Source organism: Polypterus senegalus, chromosome 2 (genome assembly GCF_016835505.1).
Source record: "Polypterus senegalus isolate Bchr_013 chromosome 2, ASM1683550v1, whole genome shotgun sequence".
Lineage (NCBI taxonomy): Eukaryota > Metazoa > Chordata > Cladistia > Polypteriformes > Polypteridae > Polypterus > Polypterus senegalus.
In genome coordinates, this window is record NC_053155.1 from 9,961,381 (window position 1) to 9,982,579 (window position 21,199).

The following is a 21,199-nucleotide window of genomic DNA, read 5'->3' on the forward strand; positions in this document are numbered from 1 at the left end:
ATCATTGGAGGTTTGTTGAACCGCTCTTTGTCTCATCCCTCACCTAGGACCAGTTTGCTTTGGGTGGCCCTACCAGGGGCATAAAGCCCCGGACAACATAGCTCCTAGGATCATTGGGACACGCAAACCCCTCCACCACGATAAGGTGACAGTTCAAGGATAAGAGATAATAAAGATTATTATCATAAAGATTACATGAAATGAAAACACATTCATTTGTTTAGTTTGTCACCAGTTTGTAGACTGGAGTCCATTTTCTCAAGGTAGTAATAAATTTTCACTTAACTGTACCAAGTGACAGGTAAGTTAGTCTTGAAGAAACACAAAGACGTGACAAGTAAGGTGACGACAGCTGATGTTGTGAAAATAATAATCAGGTGAGCATGTGCTGAGGTCTGGACGTGGTCACCGACAAGAATACACGTAACAAGGACACGGAACAGGAATGTCGATGTGACAACAGCAAGTGGGAGTGAAGGGAAGACCAGTTAATGGTCCCATTGATGGTGCGGCACCAGTGCAGGAAAGGAAGATGATCTTTAACTGACCACCAGGGACAATCAGAATAATGTGGGAAGGAGGAGAGATTTAACTCGGCCATTGATCAAATCATTTGGGAAGACTCCTTCTTTATTTACCTTACCTTCCTCTGTCGTAGGATGAGGGTCTCTGACTGTTAGATCAGTTTAAATGAAGGCCACTTGTTAAAGAAACAGAATAACACAAAGTATTGATAAACACAAGGATTATAGAAATAGGATAACTGCGTATATAAAGTATGGTGATCTGTACGACAGGACCCTGCCTAACTAGACAGACCAACATATAAGACAGAGAGAGGCTGGCTGTTTACTGCTCTTTAGAGTTTTCATTTATCTTGGCACACAGTTTAAATAGTTTAACGATGCCAAGTCTTTATGGATGATGTCTGATGTTGTGTGGAGTTGTTGCTTTGTTGTGTTGTGTGCAGCTTCATAGAGATGAGCGTTACTGTTTGTGGCACAAGAGTTTAGCTGCTGAATTCCTTTCTTCAAACAGTGGCTACCTCTCTTTCTGCTTTTCTTTTTAGCTCACTGGCCAACAGTTTTGCTTTGCAGAGACATTAATAATAATAATAATAATAATAATAATTATTATTATTTCATTACATTGATATTGTGCTCTTTTCACTCCTCAAAGCGCTTTACAAAATGAGCGGAGAGCCACTTACACCCCTAATAATGTGCAGCATCCTCCTGGATGATTCGATGGCAGCCATCATTGTGCCACTTTGCTTACCACACATTAGCTGTTAAGTGGTAAAGTGCTGAGAGACCGTGAGCCAATCAGAGGCAGAGGATGATGAGTGGATCAGAGTGACTAGGCTATGGATGGCAGTTTAGCCTGAACATCGAGATACACCCACTTGTTATGGAGGATGCTCAGGGTCTTTGATGACTACAGAGAGTTAGGACATCAGTTTTACATGTCATCTGAAGGATGGCACCATTTTAATTGCACAGTGTTCCCATCACTGCACTGGGGCATTGGGTTCCACACAGAGACCACAGGGTTAGCACCCCCTGCTGACTTTTCCAATACCTCTTCCATCAGCAGTAACCCAAGCTCTTCCCAGATGGTCTCCCATCCAAGTCCTGGCCGGGCCTGAAGATGCTTAGTTTCAGGGGGGTGACCTCTTCTGAACGGCAGGTGCTGTGCTTTCAGGTTCACAAAGAGAAAGTGGTTGTGAGTTCTCAGCTTTTAACTTTAAGAGAGCCATTGTAGAGATTATCAGTCATTTTGGAGAGTGGGGGTCCTTGGAGATCAGTGAGTGTGTGCGCCTCTCTCTGACAGAAAACGAGGGTGCAGCAATTTTTTATAAAGGAATTCTAACACTTGCTTGTCTTACAGCTCCAGTGCCTCCTGTTAGAGCAGAAAGGAGAGTCAACCTTGTTAAGATGCTGATTATCTTCAGTGTTCTCCTAGTGGCCGGCCTCATATCCCTTTCTGTTTACAGTAAGTATCCTCTGTACTGATGTGGCATTGAAAAGTGAAGGAAATGTGAATGCTTTGTGTATTTCTTATATACGCAGTCATTGGCCCCTTTATTAGGAGGACTTGCTCATTACCTCAAAACATCTGATCATGCGGCTGTAATGCAGTGTACATAGTGGGGTCATCTGAAGGAATAAGAGGCTCAAATGAAGATGAATTTCTGGGGTGCCAACCCGCCATCCCTGTGTACTTCAAAGTCCAAACAGAAACAAACTCTCGATGGCCTAAAAGGAAACAAAACTACTGCCAGAGTAATAAAGAGACTGGCATTAATCAGCTTTCTTGTCTGCCATCTGAAAGTCACAGAGCTCCTTAACTCTGGGTAGATGTGACACTTCCTTCTAGATTGTCAAATTCTTAAAGCCCAGGGACAGGAAGGGGCGGAGTCAGTTGGGCTCACTGGGCGTTTTCTCTGCAATTTGGTGAAATAAATGGACAAGACAGTTAGCCACAGCGCCCCCTCCTGGCCCGGGGTGGTATCAGATACTTGGGAAGAACTTGGAGGGTGGGCCTCTGACGATCATGCGCGACAATAGCAATTGTGACCTTATGGAAAGCTGAATGGGAATATAAACCTGAACGAGCTACTTAAACACAGCAATGAGATTTATTAAAGCCATTTCTTGTTACAAGTCCAAATACCACAAAGACTTGTTAGAACTCCAGCAGAAGTTCATATGTAGGCAGTTTAGAGAACTGACTACATAAAATGAGAGAAAAACAAACCAACTACAAAACTCAGGTTAATGAAAGAAGAAAAACCAAAAAAGAATCCCAAACTAACATCAGAGTAGTGAAGTTCAGAGGATGGCTGTCTCAGGGGTTAATAGTACACCACGCTGGAGGAAATGTCTCCTTAGAGCTTCTTCGCTTCTGTCCCCTGCCCACCCATCAAGTGACCACTGCATTATATTAACAGACAGGAGCGTCTGGAGGAACATTGTGATGTCTGCTAATTTGAAATGTTTCACCTTTTTGTTCTGTGGCTTATTATGGAATTTTAATGTGCTGATTTCATTTGGCTGTGATGCCATGTTGTTTCTCACTGAGTGCCAACGTGTTGTGGTTTTGTTGCCTAATCATGTCATTCTGTTGGTTGAGCAGTGACACAATGACATTTAAGTAGACTTCATCTACTGACTTTTAAATAAAATATTTACAGGTTTCTTTGCCTAAGATAAACAAAAACATACAATGTACAAAAATGTTCCCGCCTGACATTCCTACCAACATGCTCTCTCCCAGCTATCAACCAAATCACATCCTCATCTTCTTCATGGGACTGCTGTTTATTCGGTCCTCTGCCTTCTTGAGTCTTCCCAGGCTTTGTGCATGAAGTTCAGACCTTCGTGAAACTTGTGCAATGCAGAGCCTGCATCTCTGTGTGACAGGTCACTTGTCAATCAGACATCCAGCCCCTCCCATCTTCAGGGCACTTAGCTAGCTGTTACAATGCTGTGTTACTGCTGTGAGATAATCCCAGTTTAATATCTGAGACTACTCTTATATGAGACATACTGGGTTTACTTCTGGGACGCTATGCTGTGGTCCTGTGTTACTCTGTGGCGTCATCACATTGTATAAGAAATCTCTTTATATTTAACACTAGACATTAAGCCTGTTACAATAACAGGCGCTAGAACAGTAGTGCATAAACATTAGTAGGAACAGTCGATATTAAATGGCAAGGGACCCTGACCTCGTTCTGTTTCTTGTCTTAATTTTTCTTTGTCAAAATATTTTTGCAAGAAGCCTAAAGTATAATAATAATAAAAATAAAATAGAAACATATACAACAACACAGTAAGTATAATTAATATTGTCTTAGTGTAAAACTTTGTAACAATCTGTAAGACACAATATCTGTGTAAGATATAATATCTGAAGAAGATATTTAGGTAAAATTTTCTATTTTTTCTATACAATTTCATTATAGACCACATTTCTTGAAAATATTCTGTCTGAGTTTGGCAACAGTTTGCCTTGTTCAGGAATCTCTACAACCTTGACAACAACATCTGGAAAACTTCTAACTCTTGATAATGCAACATATAACTGACCGTGGCTGAATACTGGTTCTGGCAAGTAAATGCCAACTATTTCTAAGGTTTGCTCTTCTGAGTCTTTCTCTTTTAGCGTTTTTCTGATGGTCATTTTCTTTTTCTTCAATCGATCTATTTGCTCATATTTTTCTTTGTCTTTCAGCCTTTCTTTTGTTGATGTTTACTTGTGAGCTGACCGTTCTTCCAGGAGATGTTGCTTATATAGGATTTGATTGTCTGTGTCTTTTGTTCTATTTGACGTGTCCTTTTCTATTGGGTGGCATGTTGTTAGTAGGTACGTCCGTAATATTTTCTCTTACAGTAATACTGGCTTGTATGTGGCTGTAATATGCATCACTGTATTGTGTGTCTTTAATTTTCTCTCGCAGTAATACTGGTTTGTAATTTTCCATAAAATGCCTGTAATTTTCTCTGACAGTAATACTGGCTTTGATGTCCGTAATATGACTTTCATTTTCTGTCACAACATTGGGCAATCAGCAGAGTGTCCCCAGCAACTGAATGTAATGTGTGGCACGTAACTGATAATCGTGCCCGTGGCGTCTCCCCAGCAAGTATTTTAATCTGTGTTGGCGTGCAGCTGATTATTGTATGTGTGGTGTCTCCCCAGCAACGGATTTTATGCACTACCCAATCAGCACTCTCCCCAGCAATGGTGTCCTTTATTTCTTATCATGTGGCAAGGCCATTCACTGTGTGCCCAGCATCCAGTGTGTGTGCGTCCTGCCGCGCGCATGGGTGGGATACGGTGTGATGTGTGGCGGCCTGCGCATGCACAACCAGAAGACACACACACACGGACACCTGGACGCACACAGGGGTTTTTATTAAAGAGGATTAGTTCACACGCAAGTGCTTTTAGAATTGATTATACTTTTATTTGTTTCCAAGGGAAATGAACATTTACAGAAGCTCAGGAAATTAAACATAAAAATAAAACAATCAACAGCGCCCGTTTCCCCCTTCTTTGCTTATTTAAATATTTGTCTCCCAGTTATCTGTCTGTGTCATCTCCTGACTCCATTCCCTCTCTTTAAACTGCTGTTGTCTGGTGTCCACATCACAGCCTCCTCCAGCCTAAGTTATGTTTAACTTCTAAAGACCTGAGGAGTTTAGGAGACGAGTGCATTTGTTGTCTTGTTTTATGTATTTATCATGTAATGTGCCCTAAATTATCATTTACTGATATGAAGAAACAATAACAACAATAAGCGTTACACAAAATACTCAACTGTCATCTCAATAGACGTCACTAATGACAATGAAGAGAAAGTGCAGGAACATAAGAAACGTGACAAACGAGAGGAGACCCTTCAGTCCATCAGGCCCGTGTGTTTAGCTAATAACTAAGCTATCCCGACATCTCCTCCTGATTCTTCTTTAAGGTTGTTGAGGTTTCTTCTCCAACTTCATGTCTCAGTAGTTTGTTTCAGAGTCCCACAACTTTGTGTAATGAAGAACTTCCTGGCTTCATTTTTAAAGGCACTTCCTCTTAATTTCCCCGATGTCCTCGAGTTCGTGATTCACCCTAAGCTGAAAGAATTCTGCTGGCTCTACTTTATTAATGCCTTTGAGAATTTTATACCCCAGATGAGGTCCCCACATGATGTCCTCTTCTAAACAGGTTTAATTCTCTGAGTCTGTCACAGTAAGACATGTCCTGCAGTCCCATGATGCACCTGGGTGCTCTCCTCTGCACAGCTTCAAGTGCTGCTGTGTCTTTCTTGTACTGCATTGAGCAGAACTGCACACGGTACTCCAGATGAGGTCTTACTAATGTATTATATAGTTTGAGCATACTGTCCATTGTCTTTAACGGTTATTTGTTGTTATAACTGCTGCACATTGGTCAGTCACTGAAAATGTTGTGTCACCGAAAACCCCTAAATCCTATTCAGAGGTCTCTTCCTGTAGCTCACTGTCTCCCATCTTGTATTCATACCTGATGTTCCTTTGACCCACGTGCCGCACTTTGCACTTTTCTACATTAAACCGCATGTTCCAAGTGTTCTCCCAGTTCTGAAGGTTGTCCAGGTCTTTTTATTTTTACTGCCTCCTCAGTGTCTGCTGTTCCTCCATATTTATACCAGAATCAATCAGATAAAGTAATGAGGGTCCAAGGACAGACCCTTGAGAGACTCCAGTGTTGATTTTGCTTCATGTGGAGCTGTCTGCTCTTATTTTCCTCACTCACTAAACTAGAAGTAGTCGTCGTAATACATTGTAGGACCTCAGACTTGTCATAATAGAGACTTTGCTCAGTAACTTTAAAGTCCTTTTTCTTCTCAGTAAAACTCCTCATACTTCATCTTCTCTGCTCACTCTGACTCATTATTTCCATAATAATTAAAGGAACATAAGGATTCAGTTGTTCTTCTTCATTTCCCCCTTCATATTACATCGGCCCTGTAGCCTTGGCGTGCCCTGAGCTCATTCAAGACTGACGGCTCCTCTCCGGTGAGTTAGAGCTGCTGGATGCACTTATGTAATCGGCTAGTGGTGTGCGCTAACAACGTTTTAGCAACTCTCAGCATCGGAGTGACAACCTGAAGATAAAAGTTACCCAGATTGTCACGAGGTGAGGACCACGGTGGTGCAAATTAATAAAACAACAAAAACAGTCTGGTTAGCTCGGTGTGTCGTAGTGTGGTGGAGCGGCTGTTAATGAGGTGGTCACTGAATCCTGCATTCATGGGCAGACGCGCCTGGTCTGGCTGATTGCCTCGTTGGCACTCTGGGACACTTAATTAAGCACTGTGCCCACCGATATTTAAAAGGAAAGGCTGAGCAGTACTGGTGGAGGTTGGAGGATAAGGAGAGTGAACGTCAAGTAAAGATCGGCAGTGCAAGAAAGTACAGAGGAGGTGGGGAGGCAGGGAGGTCGGACCACTGCAGTGGAGCTAAGGTGCTGGTGCCGTGAGGGGTCTCCCTGCTGAACTTTAGTGTAAGAGCGGGGACTTGGATTGTCCCTTCAGGGGTCCAGGTAGCACAATACAGCATATGTGATGACGGGGGTCCAGCTAGGTGTCTCTCGGCCGAAGCTGGAGAGGGCAGGTGGGACGAGAGTCAGCTGATGGGGGGCTGAGAGTGGTGTGCTTATCTTGTCGACAAGACTAACCTGATGCCTTGAATCATTTCAACGAGGGACTTTAAAGTATTGATTGTCTGTTTTTAACCTCCACAATTGCACGCCTTTTTATGGACTATTTATTGACTTCTTTCTTACTGCATTGCACTTGTCATACATGTGTGTTTGGGGGTCACCTTCTGGGCTCATCTGAGGTAAGCACTACCACCCTGGGACACCAGGGGGCGTGATTACTAACACTTGTATCTCTCTTATCACCCAGAGGTCAGAGAGGATGCCCACTGAGGGTAACTGGCCATGCCTTTTGGAGTCCTTGAACTGTAAAAGTGAGGCACTCCCAAGAGGTGGCGTCTCCTTCAGGTGATAAGTGCACTGCCTTATGGAGCTCTGATCCTGTTGAAAGACCTCACTCCAGGCACTATGACTGGGAAGCCAAGGGCTAAAACTGTAGCATTTGTTAACCTTGTGCTGTCAAGCCCATCATTTTCCTCCAACTCATAAAATACCTCTTGCTCTTCCCTTGTTAGGAAGGCATTGAGTAGATGTGCCCATTCATGGTGGCCACCAGTGTCGGGCAGCAGTGTGCTCAGAAATCAGCAGGTACAAATCAACGTCATCCAGAGGACACATTGGGACTTCAGTTGGGACGGTCCCTGTCAACATCCAAGGTGTTGGGCTTCTGCTGCCTCAAGTCATGCTTTGGCTTCTGCCAGGTCTGCCTGTGGTGAATTTGTAACTGGTTTAACTGGTCTGCCAGCTGTTGGACTAATTGTGCCAGGCTGGAAGATTTCTGATATCATAAGGCACAAAATCCTTCTGACTACACAACTTGTCATCAGACTCAGGAACAACAGGACTCAGACTAAATGTTGGGGGGCCAATCATGTCACCCTGTTTAGTTTAAATTAAAAAAATGAAAATGATAGGCTTGGGTGGCATAGTGTCGCAGTGGTAGCGCTGCTGATTCACAGTTAGGAGACCCGGGATCACTTCCCGGGTCCTCCCTGTGTGGAGTTTGCATGTTCTCCCTGTGTCTGCACAGTCACAGTCCAAAGACATGCAGGTTAGGTGGATTGGTGATTGTCAATTGGCCTTGGTGTTTGTGTGTGCCCTGTGGTGGGTTGGCACCCTGCCTGGGATTGGTTCCTGCCTTGTGCCCTGGGATTGGCTCCAGCAGACCCCTGTGTTTGGATTCAGCGGGTTTGAAAATGGATGGATGGAAAACGATAGGCTTACCTCAGATAAGACCAGAAGGTGACATGAGTGACACACTTTATTATTTTGTTTTTGCAGTTTGACTTTCAAAACCAGTTGTCTTTCACTTGGCACTGTGCCATTCTGGGTTACAACCTACTAGGGGGTCATATGGACTGTTTGAGGTCAGGTAAGGGTCTCGGATGTTGAGACTTGACACAAATAACAAATTAAGATTAAAGTCTATCTCAGCTTCTTCATACCCTTTGACGTTGATTAAAATAAAAAAGATGAAAAACAGAACTGCTGTTACACACTAAAAACTAGTAAAGCACAATCTTCATCTGTTATTACAAACTGTGATGGAGTAAAATGAGCAGGAAACATGGCAAGGGATTCTTTATTAGTGCAAAACTGAGAGTACTCTTAACTCAAGTCTAAAAGATATATTATTTTATATTACTGATTGTATCACATGATTTGTTTTCCTCAGATTTCATAAAATTAAATCACAATGAGCAAGAGTTGCAGGAGTTAAGAAGTGCAAATTACATTCTGACCAGCAACAACACTGAACTACAAGAAAGCCGAGATATCCTGCAGTCTCAGTACGAAACTCTGAATGAGAAACTTGATGAACTGACCAAGGAGTTCAATAATCTGAAGGAATTCTACTGCGATGTTACAAACACGTCTCCCGGTGAGTGCTTTGCTGCACGGTTAGTAGACTGTGGGCTCCTTGCTCATCCAATCCCTCATTTTTTGTTTGCTCTTTTGTTTCCTTTTCCACAGATAATACTTGTTCTTTCTGTAAACCGGGTGGAATCTTCTTCAATTCCAAGTGTTACTTCATTTCCACTTATGAACAGACCTGGAAGCAGAGCCGTGATTGGTGCATGACAAGAGGTGGACGACTAGTGAATATAGAAAGTTTAGAGGAGCGGGTATGTCATTTACACAGGTGGATTTAAAATGACTGTCTTCAAACTGTATAGTGTAAGTTAAACTGTCAGGACAAGAGCACTAAAATAAAACGCTTTGAAAGAACAATCCCAGAAGACCTAAGCTGAAGTGCAGTCAGCTCAGTATGTTATTAAAGCAGATTCCTCCAATAGATCTGGAGAGTCTGTCAAATCATTTCAAATGCTCAGAGCGACTGCCATTTTAATCAAAGTCTCAGTGACCCTTTGTTTAGTGCTGACTGTGTGAGAAAGTAAAGGTTCTCTCAGAGGATTCTTTACGTCTTTGTTCATTCGCTACAACTGATGTCATCAGACGTGCTGTGAATCCTAGATTGCTGTTTCTTCTTACTTGGTTCCAGGAGCTCTTAAGAGTTGCCATTTCTACATTACGTTTACATGCATTTCTGGTTTTTAGATGGACGTCTGGGAGATACATAATGGACAAAAGTTTCGCTGGTGATGAGTTAGTCAATTAGTATATAAAACCATTTAAGATTTGCTCATCAATATTTCATGTAAATCACCAGGTGACCATTGCTTCGCTCCAAATTAAACACAGAATGCCACTGAACTGCCCTTCTGAGGTGACAGGCCCCTGTTAAGACCCAAATCAGTACAAATGTCTGCAGATTCTATCATTGGTTGATTTCCATTGAGGTGCTGGGGTTTTTGTGAGATTTCCCTCAGAGATGTTGTATTTAGTATCCAGTATCTCTGTTAGCACACTGACACATTATTAGTGTTGGACATCACTGCCATCTGCTCAAGTGACACAAGAGGTGACACAATAGCTCAGTTTATGATAAAAGCAGGTGAGACACTGAGAGTTTAGTCTGTTTGTTACATTTATAAGTGAGACTCAGGTCAGTATATACTAAAGAAAAAAAAGGAGGTAAAAATGTGTTTTATTGATTGTGACAAAGAGAAGACAATTCAGTACAATAAAGACACATGCAAGTTCAACTGTACATCAACTTCTTCATTTCATGTTTTATTATCAGGACTTTATAAAAAGTAAAGCTCGAAGTTATTATTGGATTGGCGGATACGACATCAGTAAAGAAAACAACTCTACCAGGATGGGCGCTGAACCTGTGAAATCCAAGAGGTAAGAAGACTCCTTTTAGTCGAGACGCATCACTTTGACTGAATGAGCTCCAAAACCGTATTAAGCAGGAGCAGAAAGGGGGTTACCTACAGGTGACACTTTACTGTCATTAGAGGAGACAAACACACTGTCTGCTGTCTTATTTAATAACATAAAACAGTTGAGCGGACATCACAATAATTTGTGCCTTTCTGACATTATTGAACCACACACCTTTTTTGTATAAATATCACATAATTATGGCCGGTGACTGCTGACTTCACGTTTACCGACTCCTTTCCCTAATCCTGCCAGTACTGCTGGCCTTACACATGTAGTCATGAATGTCGTTTCTCAGAGCTCTGAAGACAATAATGAAATATGTTACAAATGACAAACTCTGTGCAGTGCAGTAAACCAAACTACAAGTAAATAAGTGAGAATGTCATTTCTGAACTTAAACACCCAACTGAGGTGCCACGAGGCCACAGGGTGCCACAAGGACAGTGAGGAGCTGAAGCGCCAGAGGTAGGAGTGTGAATGGACACAAAGTGGATTACTGCAGGTGTGATAGCAGACATATAATAGGCAGATTATGGGATATTGTTGGTTATAAAAAGTCCACTCATCCACACAACTCTATTCCTGCCTGCAGTATCCAACTGAGGGAGTTGCACACCATCCAGACAGGAAAGAGCCCAAAATCTGCCCAAAAGCCAGGCTGGCACAGGGTAGCCAAAGTCTAAAATGTGCCGGGTACCATATGCTTGGACAGAGCTTCATCACGCTGCCCCAAATTCATCTTTATTTCTTATTAATGGTGTGAGTACAATATGATGACTTGTCAAGTTTTAGTTCATGTTATTATCATGTGCACTCTTCACAATCCACGTATCCCATAGAGCAGTGAGAACAGTTCAATACCAAGAAGTGACGAGGAGTCCAACACAAGTCATGAAATGTGACAGCAGATGAACGATAACAGACACAGGTGGGCTGTCATCAGCATGTGTCTGTCACGTGTAGTGATGGCGTTTCATCTGCTAGTAACAGAAGGCTTCACTCTCATGTCCTCATAGATGTAGTTATGCAGGTTTGGTTCTTTCTTTTAGGTGGCACACTGGTAGCACTGCCACACTGCTATAAGATGACAAGGGTACCCCGGTCCTCCCTGTGTTTGAGTTCACATGTTCTCTCCATGTCTGTGTGGGTTTCCTCCTGGTGCTCCACAGACACACACATTCAGTGGATTGGCGATGCTAAATTGGCCCTGGAGTGTGTGTCTCTCTGCCTGCGATGGACTGGCTCCCTGTTCAGGGATTGTTCCTGCCTTGGGCGCCTGTTCAGGATGAAGTGGGTTTAGACAATGGAGGGACCACTGGTTCTTTTAGGTGATGTGTTCAAATGTCTTCATTTATAAACTGAATTGTCAGCAAATGTTAAATTGTTAAATGGTATTTGGATGTATTAGTTTAGGTCAGATGTTGAGCTGTAGTGTCTAATGAGCTCTTAAATGAGGTCATCATCAGGTTAAGGTCACAAGAGACACCGCAGCACTGATGGCCACACACAGAAGAGCAGTTGGCACTCTGTAATAAAGGCTAACGAGGCCATGAGGCTTTAGTAGAATAGAAAAGGCCAAGTCTTCAGAATCATCAGAGGCCTGATAAAGTGAACTAGTGAGTCGTGTGTCTGAGAACGGCTACTGCAGATTAGCAGAAGTGTATTCAGGCAGAAAGCAGGAAGCAATGGCAGCATTTCTAGACGTCAGCCTCAAAGTCACGTCAATCAACACGGAAAAAACGGTCAAGTTACACAAATCACAATGAAGGCTTTGACGTATTCATTCATTTTACAAAGATTAAGTGGTTTTTGAACCCAGCATTACTAATTTTATGTAATGGAATATCTAAGAAACCATCAAAAGTGTGCCTGCTAATGTTCAGAGAGCTCTGTGCTAATATACAGTACCTTATATATATCTTTAAAAGTAGAGTTGTGTCATTTGAATCAGAATATACAAATGAAGAGTTTGTCAGCTGAGATAGAATCTTCAACAATGACGACCCTGACTCAGGGTGTGGTGGGTGTGGGGGGTCATCGTCCAGTATGGTTTCTATTATGAGTGTCCTTTATAACTTAGTTTAATTCACCCACCATGGCTAAGTGAGGCCCAGCCTGCCTGTGTACAGTGAGTATTGAATTTCAGTTTATTAGCCACACTGCTGACTTACAATCCTCTGGTGGCCTTTCATCTGTTTAATGTCTGAAGTCAGGTGATGTTTGTGAGCCTACGAGGTCAGTGAGGTCAGGAGAAAGACTGACAGCTCCTCTTGTGTTTCAGACCCAGCGATGTCTACAAAGGAGAATGTATCCTGATAGACCTGCAAATTATCAAGGTGTATAACCACAGATGTGGAGATTCTCATCAATGGATCTGTGAGTCCGCTGCATTTCCTCTTCATGTTTAAATTGCTATCAAGAGTTCCAGTCACCTGCCAGAGCCGCTGTCTTCAGAAATCGTAAGGATCACTTCATCAGTAAATCATAGAGCTGCTAGTCTGACCCGAGTCCAGACGGTCACGTCACTTTGTCATGTAGGTGACAGAGGTAGTGAGGGACAACATACTCTACATACAGGACTGGGGGGAAATGAATGTTGCCATCTTATTGTAATCTCAGTGTTGGTCTGTGACTTCTTCTCAGTTCTGACTAAATAGACCCCCGGACCCTGAACTGCACATGGTGGTTATAGATAACTGATGAAATGATAAAGCTTCATTTACATATGAGAAGAAATGCACAGTTCTGATTTTTATAAAACAATTTTTATTTGTGTAACAAGCAACACATTCAAGTCCTTTCAGCATTTAGTAAAATGAAGATACGTCACCAACCTGTGTGTGTCTTGAGTGATGTGATAAAGTATTTACCCCCTTCCTAGTGTGTTCTGTTTTTACATATTTTACATAATGCATGGCCTCTGACCTTTAGAAATATGAAATATTAAAAAAAGGAGACCTGAGGAAAGACACAATATAGTTTTTAAATCACTGCTTTCTTTATTCAATGAACAAAGTTATTAATCCAACACCTCAGTGACCGATGTGAAGGTGTCATTGCAGATCAGAGTCTCAGTGCTTGGCTGGTGTAACTTTAGCAGCAGTAATAAGAACTAAACACTCTGTGATTTATAATTTGAGATCAGACTTTCACGTTACTGTTGAGGAGTGATAACCCGCTGGTCTTTGCTTTCATTCAGACACATTCAGAGTTTTCGAGCCTAAACTGTTCATGTCGGCACTTCTGTTAGTACAAGTTAGCAGTTTGATGAGGCTCTGAAACTCTCATGTCCTCTGAGCCATTCAGCTGTAGGTTTTCTTCTTTGTGGTTGACCATATTGACCTGCTGCTTCAGCCAACTACACCTTGGCTCCAGGTCATGGACAGAGGACTGGCCGTTCTTATAAAGAATATTCTGGTTCTTTCAAAATGGCAAGTCTTCACACACTGAGGCAGCAGCAAAGCCCCATCTTCATCACACTGCCCCCCATGTTTTATTGTAGGTATGAAGTTCTTATTGTTGAATGTTGTGTTACTTTACAGCAGACCCAGTGGACCTGTGCCATCCATAAAGTTCTTGTCTGTCTTTATTACAAGAGGAGTGAAGAAGATGGAGGTGACTCTGTGCAGTTCTGAGACGAGCACCAAAGCTGCTCTGGGATAGCAGAGTTTGTCTTACTGCTCTCCCATGAGTCCTGCTTTTACTGTTCATCTCTCATAACACAGAGACATGACCTCTAACCTTAGAGAAGGGCAGACAGGCCTGAGGGTATTTAGGTGTTTCTTCTGGAATCCTCTGAGACTTCTTGACTCAGACATTGCTGCCCCCTATTAGCAGGCCAGCTTTTCCTATGAAGATGTTGCTCTTTTCTGAATGTTTTTGAGATGATGGCTGTCACTGTGGTGCCGTGGAGTCACAGAGCCTTAGCAATGGCTAACACTTTCCTGATTTCACTTGTGTTTTTCTTTGTCTCGTCTGAGATTTCCTTTGATTTAAAGACTCAGTGAACTTCTAGAAACCTTAGGGTGACAACTTCACTGTCACTGCAAGTGACAACATGTGGAGAGGTTTATATTCAGTAAGGCTGGCTGTATCTTGTTATCAGTGATCAGCTGTTTGTGTGACTCACTAAAGAGACAATTCTCTTACACATGGCGCTACAGCTGTGGGGTTACTTTATTACTTCAATATCTTAGGCAGGCAGCAACTTATAAATGGTGTGATACGTTTACTCTGATTACTGTCATCGAATATTACATTTAATCTAAAGATCTGAAGCCATTCGTTATGACAAACATACAAAAATGGAGAACATCTGGAAGGGAGCAAAAACTGAACATCACTGAGCATTTATCTGAATCAGAGCTGCCATCGTGAAGAGCATTTAGTACCACATGATATGACGTCTATTCTGTATTATTAATGTCCGTCTTAACATTTACTACCACGTCTATTCTGTATTATTAATGTCCGAGTCTTAACATTTACTACCACGTGACCTGACATCTATTGTGTATTATTAATGTCTGAGTGTTAAGTTTTATCACTTATGGACTCTCTTAAGCTAACTGCTGATGATTTGACTTTTTAGGAGTGACGTTTCTCATTCCACTCGGTCACTTGAGTTGACATTTTTAATTCTATTCTTACTGATTTTTTTCTTATGTCACGTTTGCTGAACTCTGTGATTTTAATTTCTCTTTATACTTTGATCTTCAGTAGTTTTATTTTATCATCCAGTATATATTTACACTTTTGCAGATTTGTTCTAGGGACTCGTCTCTCAAATGATCTTGCATTGCCGTGTTTTGTTGTGTTGATTTCCATTTTATTCTTAACTTGAGATTCTGTGCTCTATGATACTTTGTGCAGAATAAATATGAACTGTTTAATGAAGTCTGTTTATTAGATTTGATCTAATTTGAAACATTTAATTTTATTTAATTTAATACATTTGATTTATTTGATCATTTATCTTCCATTGCCGTGTTTTGTTGTATTCTTAACTTGAGATGCTGTGCTCTGATACTTTGTGCAGAATAAATCTGAATTTCTTAATAAAGTTTGTTTGACTTCCTTTACCTGTGTCCTTATTTCTGTTCTGACTTTGAGTGAATGAACGTCTCTGTGCTAAGTGATATGTCACACTTTACATATTTGAGTTGCTCCATTAACTTTTGCTCGCTGCCATTTTTGAAATTTGTGATCTTTCTGTCCACTCAGAGTTAGTTTGATGATCCAAGCCACCCTCCCTGTTCATTTCACGTTGTCTCCTGCACTGCCAAATGTTCCTTTCTGTCCTCCCTCTTTTGGTTAAAGTGATGTGGTGTTTCAGGTTTATTTTCAGTGACTTCAATACCTTGGAAGTTTTTACAGTTTTAAGGATATACAATTAAATTTGGCTGATCAAGTGAAAGACTCGTTCATGTGAAAGTGAAAACAGATCTCTGCAAGGTGATCTAAATTCATGACAAAAATAAAACACAGAATCAGTGATGCCATCAGTTCTCATGCCCTTCATGTCAGTATTTAGTAGATGCCCCCTTGGTCCCCACCATGACACCCTTGAGTCCGTGTGCACAGGTCTCTCTGTCTCTATCATTCTGCACATTTCCTCTCCATTCTTTTTCACTAAGCTGCTCAGACTTTATCAGGTGTCATGGAGATTGTGAGTGAACAGTCAAGTGACTTGAGATCTGGACTCCGATGTGACCACTCCTGGGTATGGACATTGCTGTTCTGAAGCCATTGCTGTGTAGTTTTGGCTCATTGCTCCAAGTAGTTGTCTTTCTTGATATACAAATCTTCTCTCATGGCTCAGGTTTCTTGCACATTGCATCAGGTTTTCCTGCAGGATTTCTCTGTATTTTGCAACATTCATTTTTCTATCTGTCATGATAAACCTTCCTGGGTCAGCTGCAGAGAAACATCCTCAAAGTCTGATGCTGCCACCTAATGCTTTATGGTGGTGATGGTGTGTTTCAGTGCTTGATTTTTAACAAACCTGGTGTTTAGTCTGATGGCCCAAAAGCTCAATTGTTACCTCATCAAGCCATAGAACCTTCTTCCAGCTGATGTCCGAGTCTCCCATGTGCCTTCTGGTAAATGTGAGCCACCTAAGCAAGAGTTGTTGTCTATGGAGTCTCTCTAATGTTAGCTACTATAGCTTGTACAGAACTTTTAATCAAACATTTAAGTTTTACAATCTAATACAAGTATATAGTTATATGAAGTTATAACATTGAATTATTGACTATAGAGATTGAGTATAACTAAAGGGTTAACTAAATAGTGCTTAAAGCTCATGTTAGGGGAGCCACCAAAGTCATTATGAAAGTTAAAATGAGGTAAATGAGTAATGAACACCCCTTTAGAAAGTGAAGATAAACTGATGGGAAGCCAAACAGCCCTCATATGAAGCGGTGATAACATCGATGGGAGAATCTGCAGAACTCCCCTATTAAAGAGACGGTGTTCAGAATAATGTGAGAATCAACATGTACTGTGTATGAAGTTACTTGTGGCTGTAGTTGACTGGTTAAGATGATGAAGTTCTGCATATTAAGAGTTAGATGACGAGATGTGTCACTTAAGGTAACAGTTGCTCTAACTGATTGCTCACTCCATGGACTAAGACATTTGTGCACACTCTGCAAATAAAGACATGTTCTGCATTCTCATCTGAGCTCCATCACTGCCTTCTTTGAAGACACAGGAAAGTTCTTCACCACAACATCATTTGGTGAACCGCACTGTGAGTAAGAAGAGGCCGAGTGCACCAGAAGACAGGACGAGAACCTGGAAAACTGCACATTCAGTGGTGCCTAACAAAGGTCAGGGATTTTTTTAAACCAATAAAATCATTAAATCACTCACAATTGACTAAGTTTTTTTGCAACTTCACAACAGCAACCTAATGTATAGCGCTGTATTTGAGCCACTGAGAAAAAAATAAAGGACACAGTGAAAACGTGTATTTTGTGATTAAAGTGGAAATTTCGGCTTTAATCTCGAATTGTCCACTTTAACCTCGTAGTTTACTTTATCATTAAAGCAGACCATCATAAACGTCATCCCAGTTTTTAATCGCTACGAGCTTCTTGGACCTGACAGCTGCGGCAAGCAGCAAAAGATCACCACACAGAACAAATTAAATGTATGATATTCCAACTCTCTGCACATTTAGAATCTTTAGATTCATACTTGATATCACTTTCATGGTGAAATGCATTAAAGTGTGTATGTTACATTTTACATATAATTTCATTTAAATAATGAATACTGTTAGTAATTACACACATGGGGTGAATAATTACACACATGAGGGTGTCACGGTGGTGGAGCGATAGCACTGCTGTCTCGCAGGGAGTTACGTTGCTTGTATTTCCTGCTTGTATTCCACACTGTGCTCCGGTTTCCTTCCAAAGATATGCAGATTTGGGGATTTGGTGCCGCTAAAATGACGCTAGTGTATGTGTGTGCTTGTATTCACCTTGCGATGAGCTGAGGCATCGTCAAGGGACTGTTTCTCACTCGTGCCCAATGCTTGCTGGAATGGACACATCCCTGGATTGATGGATTTAATCAATAAACATCCTTTTCAGAGATATTGCGGTAAGGTGTCATTAGAATTTAATAGGTGTTCTAGGCAATTCACAACACAGAGAAGCCGAACATGTTCTCACCGTGATAATATCTCGCAATGCCACCTGGTGGATTCCTCCAGATTTACGTAAAGTACGCGCGCAAGTATAAACACTACAACGCTTGCGTAGCAGGAGCGTCCTCTGCAGCATGCGTCGCGTCGCGTGAAGTATAACTCCGGCCTAAGACTGTAATACACATTTCTTGTTTCCTGCCTCTGAATGAATGAATGAATGATGGTCTGAGAGTCTTGAGTGTGGCAGCGTCCATCCATAGTGAAACAGCAGAGTCAGCATATTTTTACTGAGCCATCTCTTAACTGGGAATTGCAGAAGGAGAACGTTGGTTCCTCTACACAGAGAGAAGGTCTTTGATGAGTTCCAAAGCAGCAGGTTGTAAAAGCGCCCAGTTGTTTAGGAAACACTAGATAAACTTATATGAGCTCCAGGGTCTTACAATGGTATAGGATAAGCCATTGGCTCGGAGACAAGTGTGAGATTAAGTTCTGAAACCCAAATAGTGGGTGACGAGAGACTTGATAAAGTATCAATGCACATATAAGTGTGAAAGAGAACATACACTGGGAGGAAGAAGAAACATTTTGTAGATGCCAATTTAAGAAGTTAAAAATATGTAATAATAAGTTGATAAGCGATAGATACACTAGCTCAGCGAGTACAGGTTTGTCTGGGAGATGACAATCTGTGGGAAAGTTGGGCTTAAGAGGTTTTTAACACAGAAGGAGCATTAAGAGAATAAACTGTACAGAGAGTCCTGCAGATAAAACAAGAGTGAAGGAGTAAAGAATACAAGACAAAAGTTCGAGGTAAAAACTCATTGTAAGCTGAGGAACTTCTTCAGTCGACCGCACGGAGCCCATCTTGAGCATTCTGAGCAGTGACGTCAGCTGATGTGAGATACCTTTATTGTCACCGTACAATACAATGAAATATCGCTTGTAGCAAGCCTATAGATGCCTTAGATAAAAGTATATGAGAGAAGTCAATACATTAACTACACATTAAACTATGAGAAGCACACTTACTATGAATATACAGAGTAAAGGTACAGATAAGCAAAAATAGAGAAATAATAAATGAAGTCACAGTGAAGATTACAGTCAATGCAGTGGTCCTGAGCTCAGCATGGCTCATATAGAAGTGTGTAACTGTGTGTGGCTGATGTAGACGTTCAGTTCAATCACTGGTGGTCTCTGCTATAAGGAGGGGCAGTAATGGCTGTGCATTTAATAGGCTGATTGCTTTTGGGTGAAAACTGTTCTTCAGCCTGCTAGTGAGGGCATGTAGGGCTCTGAAGGGCCTGCCAGGGGGCAAAGGAGTAAAAATGCTATGGCTGGGGAGGGTTTATCAATACAAATGCTCGTTGTTTTCTGCTTTAGTAGGTTGTGAAGATGTCTTCCAGTGATGGTAACTGAGCACCTTTCTCTGTAACCTGCTTCATCATTATTGGAGATCAGGTCCTCTCACTGTGGTGTCATCTGTAAACTTTATCATGATGTTAGTATCCTGGGTAGATCTGAAGTTGAGAGTAAAGGAGAGGGCTCAGCAGACAGCCCTGTGTACCCCAGTGTTTAGTGTTATGGATGAAGAGAGCTCCTTATTATGCATACAGTTTGTGGGCTGTTATTGAGAAAATCTAAAATCCAGATGTACTGGTTTGAGTTGAGACCCAAATTGTTTAGTTCGATAGCCAGTTTGTTGAGGAGGATCACGTTGAAGATGAAGCTGCAGTTTATGAACACCATCCGCACATAGCTGATCCTCTGCTCTAGATGTGACAGGCAGTGTGAAGGGCAAGTGAGACAGTGTCCCCAGGTGACCTACCTGTTTGCCCTGTATTTTAACTGGTATTGATCCAGGGAGGTGGGGATGTTGCTCTTCTTGTGTCTGATGAAAAGTCGCTCAAAGCTCTTCAGAACTGCAGGGGTCACGACCACCAGGTGATAATCGCTCAGGGACCTCACTAATGCTTCTTTTTGAATAAAGACGACTGCAGAGGACTTGAGGTAAACTATGAGGGTCAGCGATCTCTGGCACTGCCATCTTGATGTTACTGCAGAGGGTCCACCTTCAGCCTTGATGTGTTCTGGTTGAGGACGTTGATTACGTCTCTCTGCTTGTTATTGTAGATGTGAATTGCAGTCTTTGCAAGGGCATTTCTTGGTTTTCTGGTTCTTGTGGATTTTGTTGCTTTGTTTTTGGATTCTGAGTACTTGATGAAGGATTGGACTTATAAGTCTTAGGTTGTCCTTTTTCAGCAAATCCTCCTTGTTATCCCCTTGTTTTACTGTGCTTTGTCATTTTAGTTCTTTCTTCTTGTGACACAGATGTGTTGATGGGTGTTGTTTGTGCTGATCAGAGGATGGCAACATAAAATTCATAGTCCAAAAGCAAAAGCGGGGTCAGAGCCAGGAAGACCACCAAGAAGTCAACCAAAGTCAATGAGTAAAACAAAGAGCAAAGTAAAAGAAAATAAAGAGTTCAAAAACCAAAAGTAATGCCTGATGTTGGTCTTATTTTGAAGAAAACATTAATATTAAGAAGTTGACTCTTTATCCATCCATCGATCTTTCCATCCTCTTACTAATCATATTAATTTACAAAGGTTATTGTAATAATAGCAGACTGTGTTAGGGTTAGGCATGAATGGTTCAAATAAAAACATGGATACCAGGATATTTAGAACAACAAATCTTTGCAGTGCCCTCCTCGGCTCTCCAGTGCCGGGAATGCAAACACAACAGGAATAAAAAACCAAAGACATTATCTATGAAAACATCTTCTAAATGAATGTTGAACTTCTTAAGACAGTCAGGCACACTGAGCCTCCGTCGGTCTCTGAAGGAGTGTTAGTTACTCACATGAATTAAAATGAATGACAATTACATCATTACATCAAGTTGATTCCTGTGTCTGCTTCTCTCCTGTACTTAACACAATTGGCATTGTTCAGTATTCCATTTATGCTCTAATAAATAAGGGAATGAAAACACTCTTCAGTAGTCTTTGAATAATCTGAACATCAGAACATAACTCATCTTGAA

The 21,199-nt window shown here is 41.5% G+C and overlaps 1 protein-coding gene across 1 annotated transcript; it reads left to right on the top strand.

Moving 5' to 3' along the window:
* Positions 1-1,893: 1,893 nt before the first annotated feature.
* On the top strand, positions 1,894-13,954 carry LOC120522391 (C-type lectin domain family 12 member B-like). The gene is made up of 5 exons (XM_039743361.1): positions 1,894-1,995; positions 8,873-9,079; positions 9,172-9,323; positions 10,343-10,449; positions 12,773-13,954. Exons 1-5 carry the CDS (start codon positions 1,938-1,940, stop codon positions 12,897-12,899), a joined length of 651 nt encoding a protein of 216 aa, XP_039599295.1. The 5' UTR covers positions 1,894-1,937; the 3' UTR covers positions 12,900-13,954.
* The last annotated feature ends 7,245 nt before the right edge of the window (positions 13,955-21,199 follow it).

Bases quoted from the DNA above. Each gene is read 5' to 3' on its own strand.
- LOC120522391 (XM_039743361.1), top strand. From the start codon at position 1,938: ATGCTGATTATCTTCAGTGTTCTCCTAGTGGCCGGCCTCATATCCCTT. The intron at 1,996-8,872 runs GTAAGTATCCTC...TGTTTTCCTCAG, and splicing joins CATATCCCTTTCTGTTTACA to ATTTCATAAAATTAAATCAC. The intron at 9,324-10,342 runs GTATGTCATTTA...TTTTATTATCAG, and splicing joins TAGAAAGTTTAGAGGAGCGG to GACTTTATAAAAAGTAAAGC.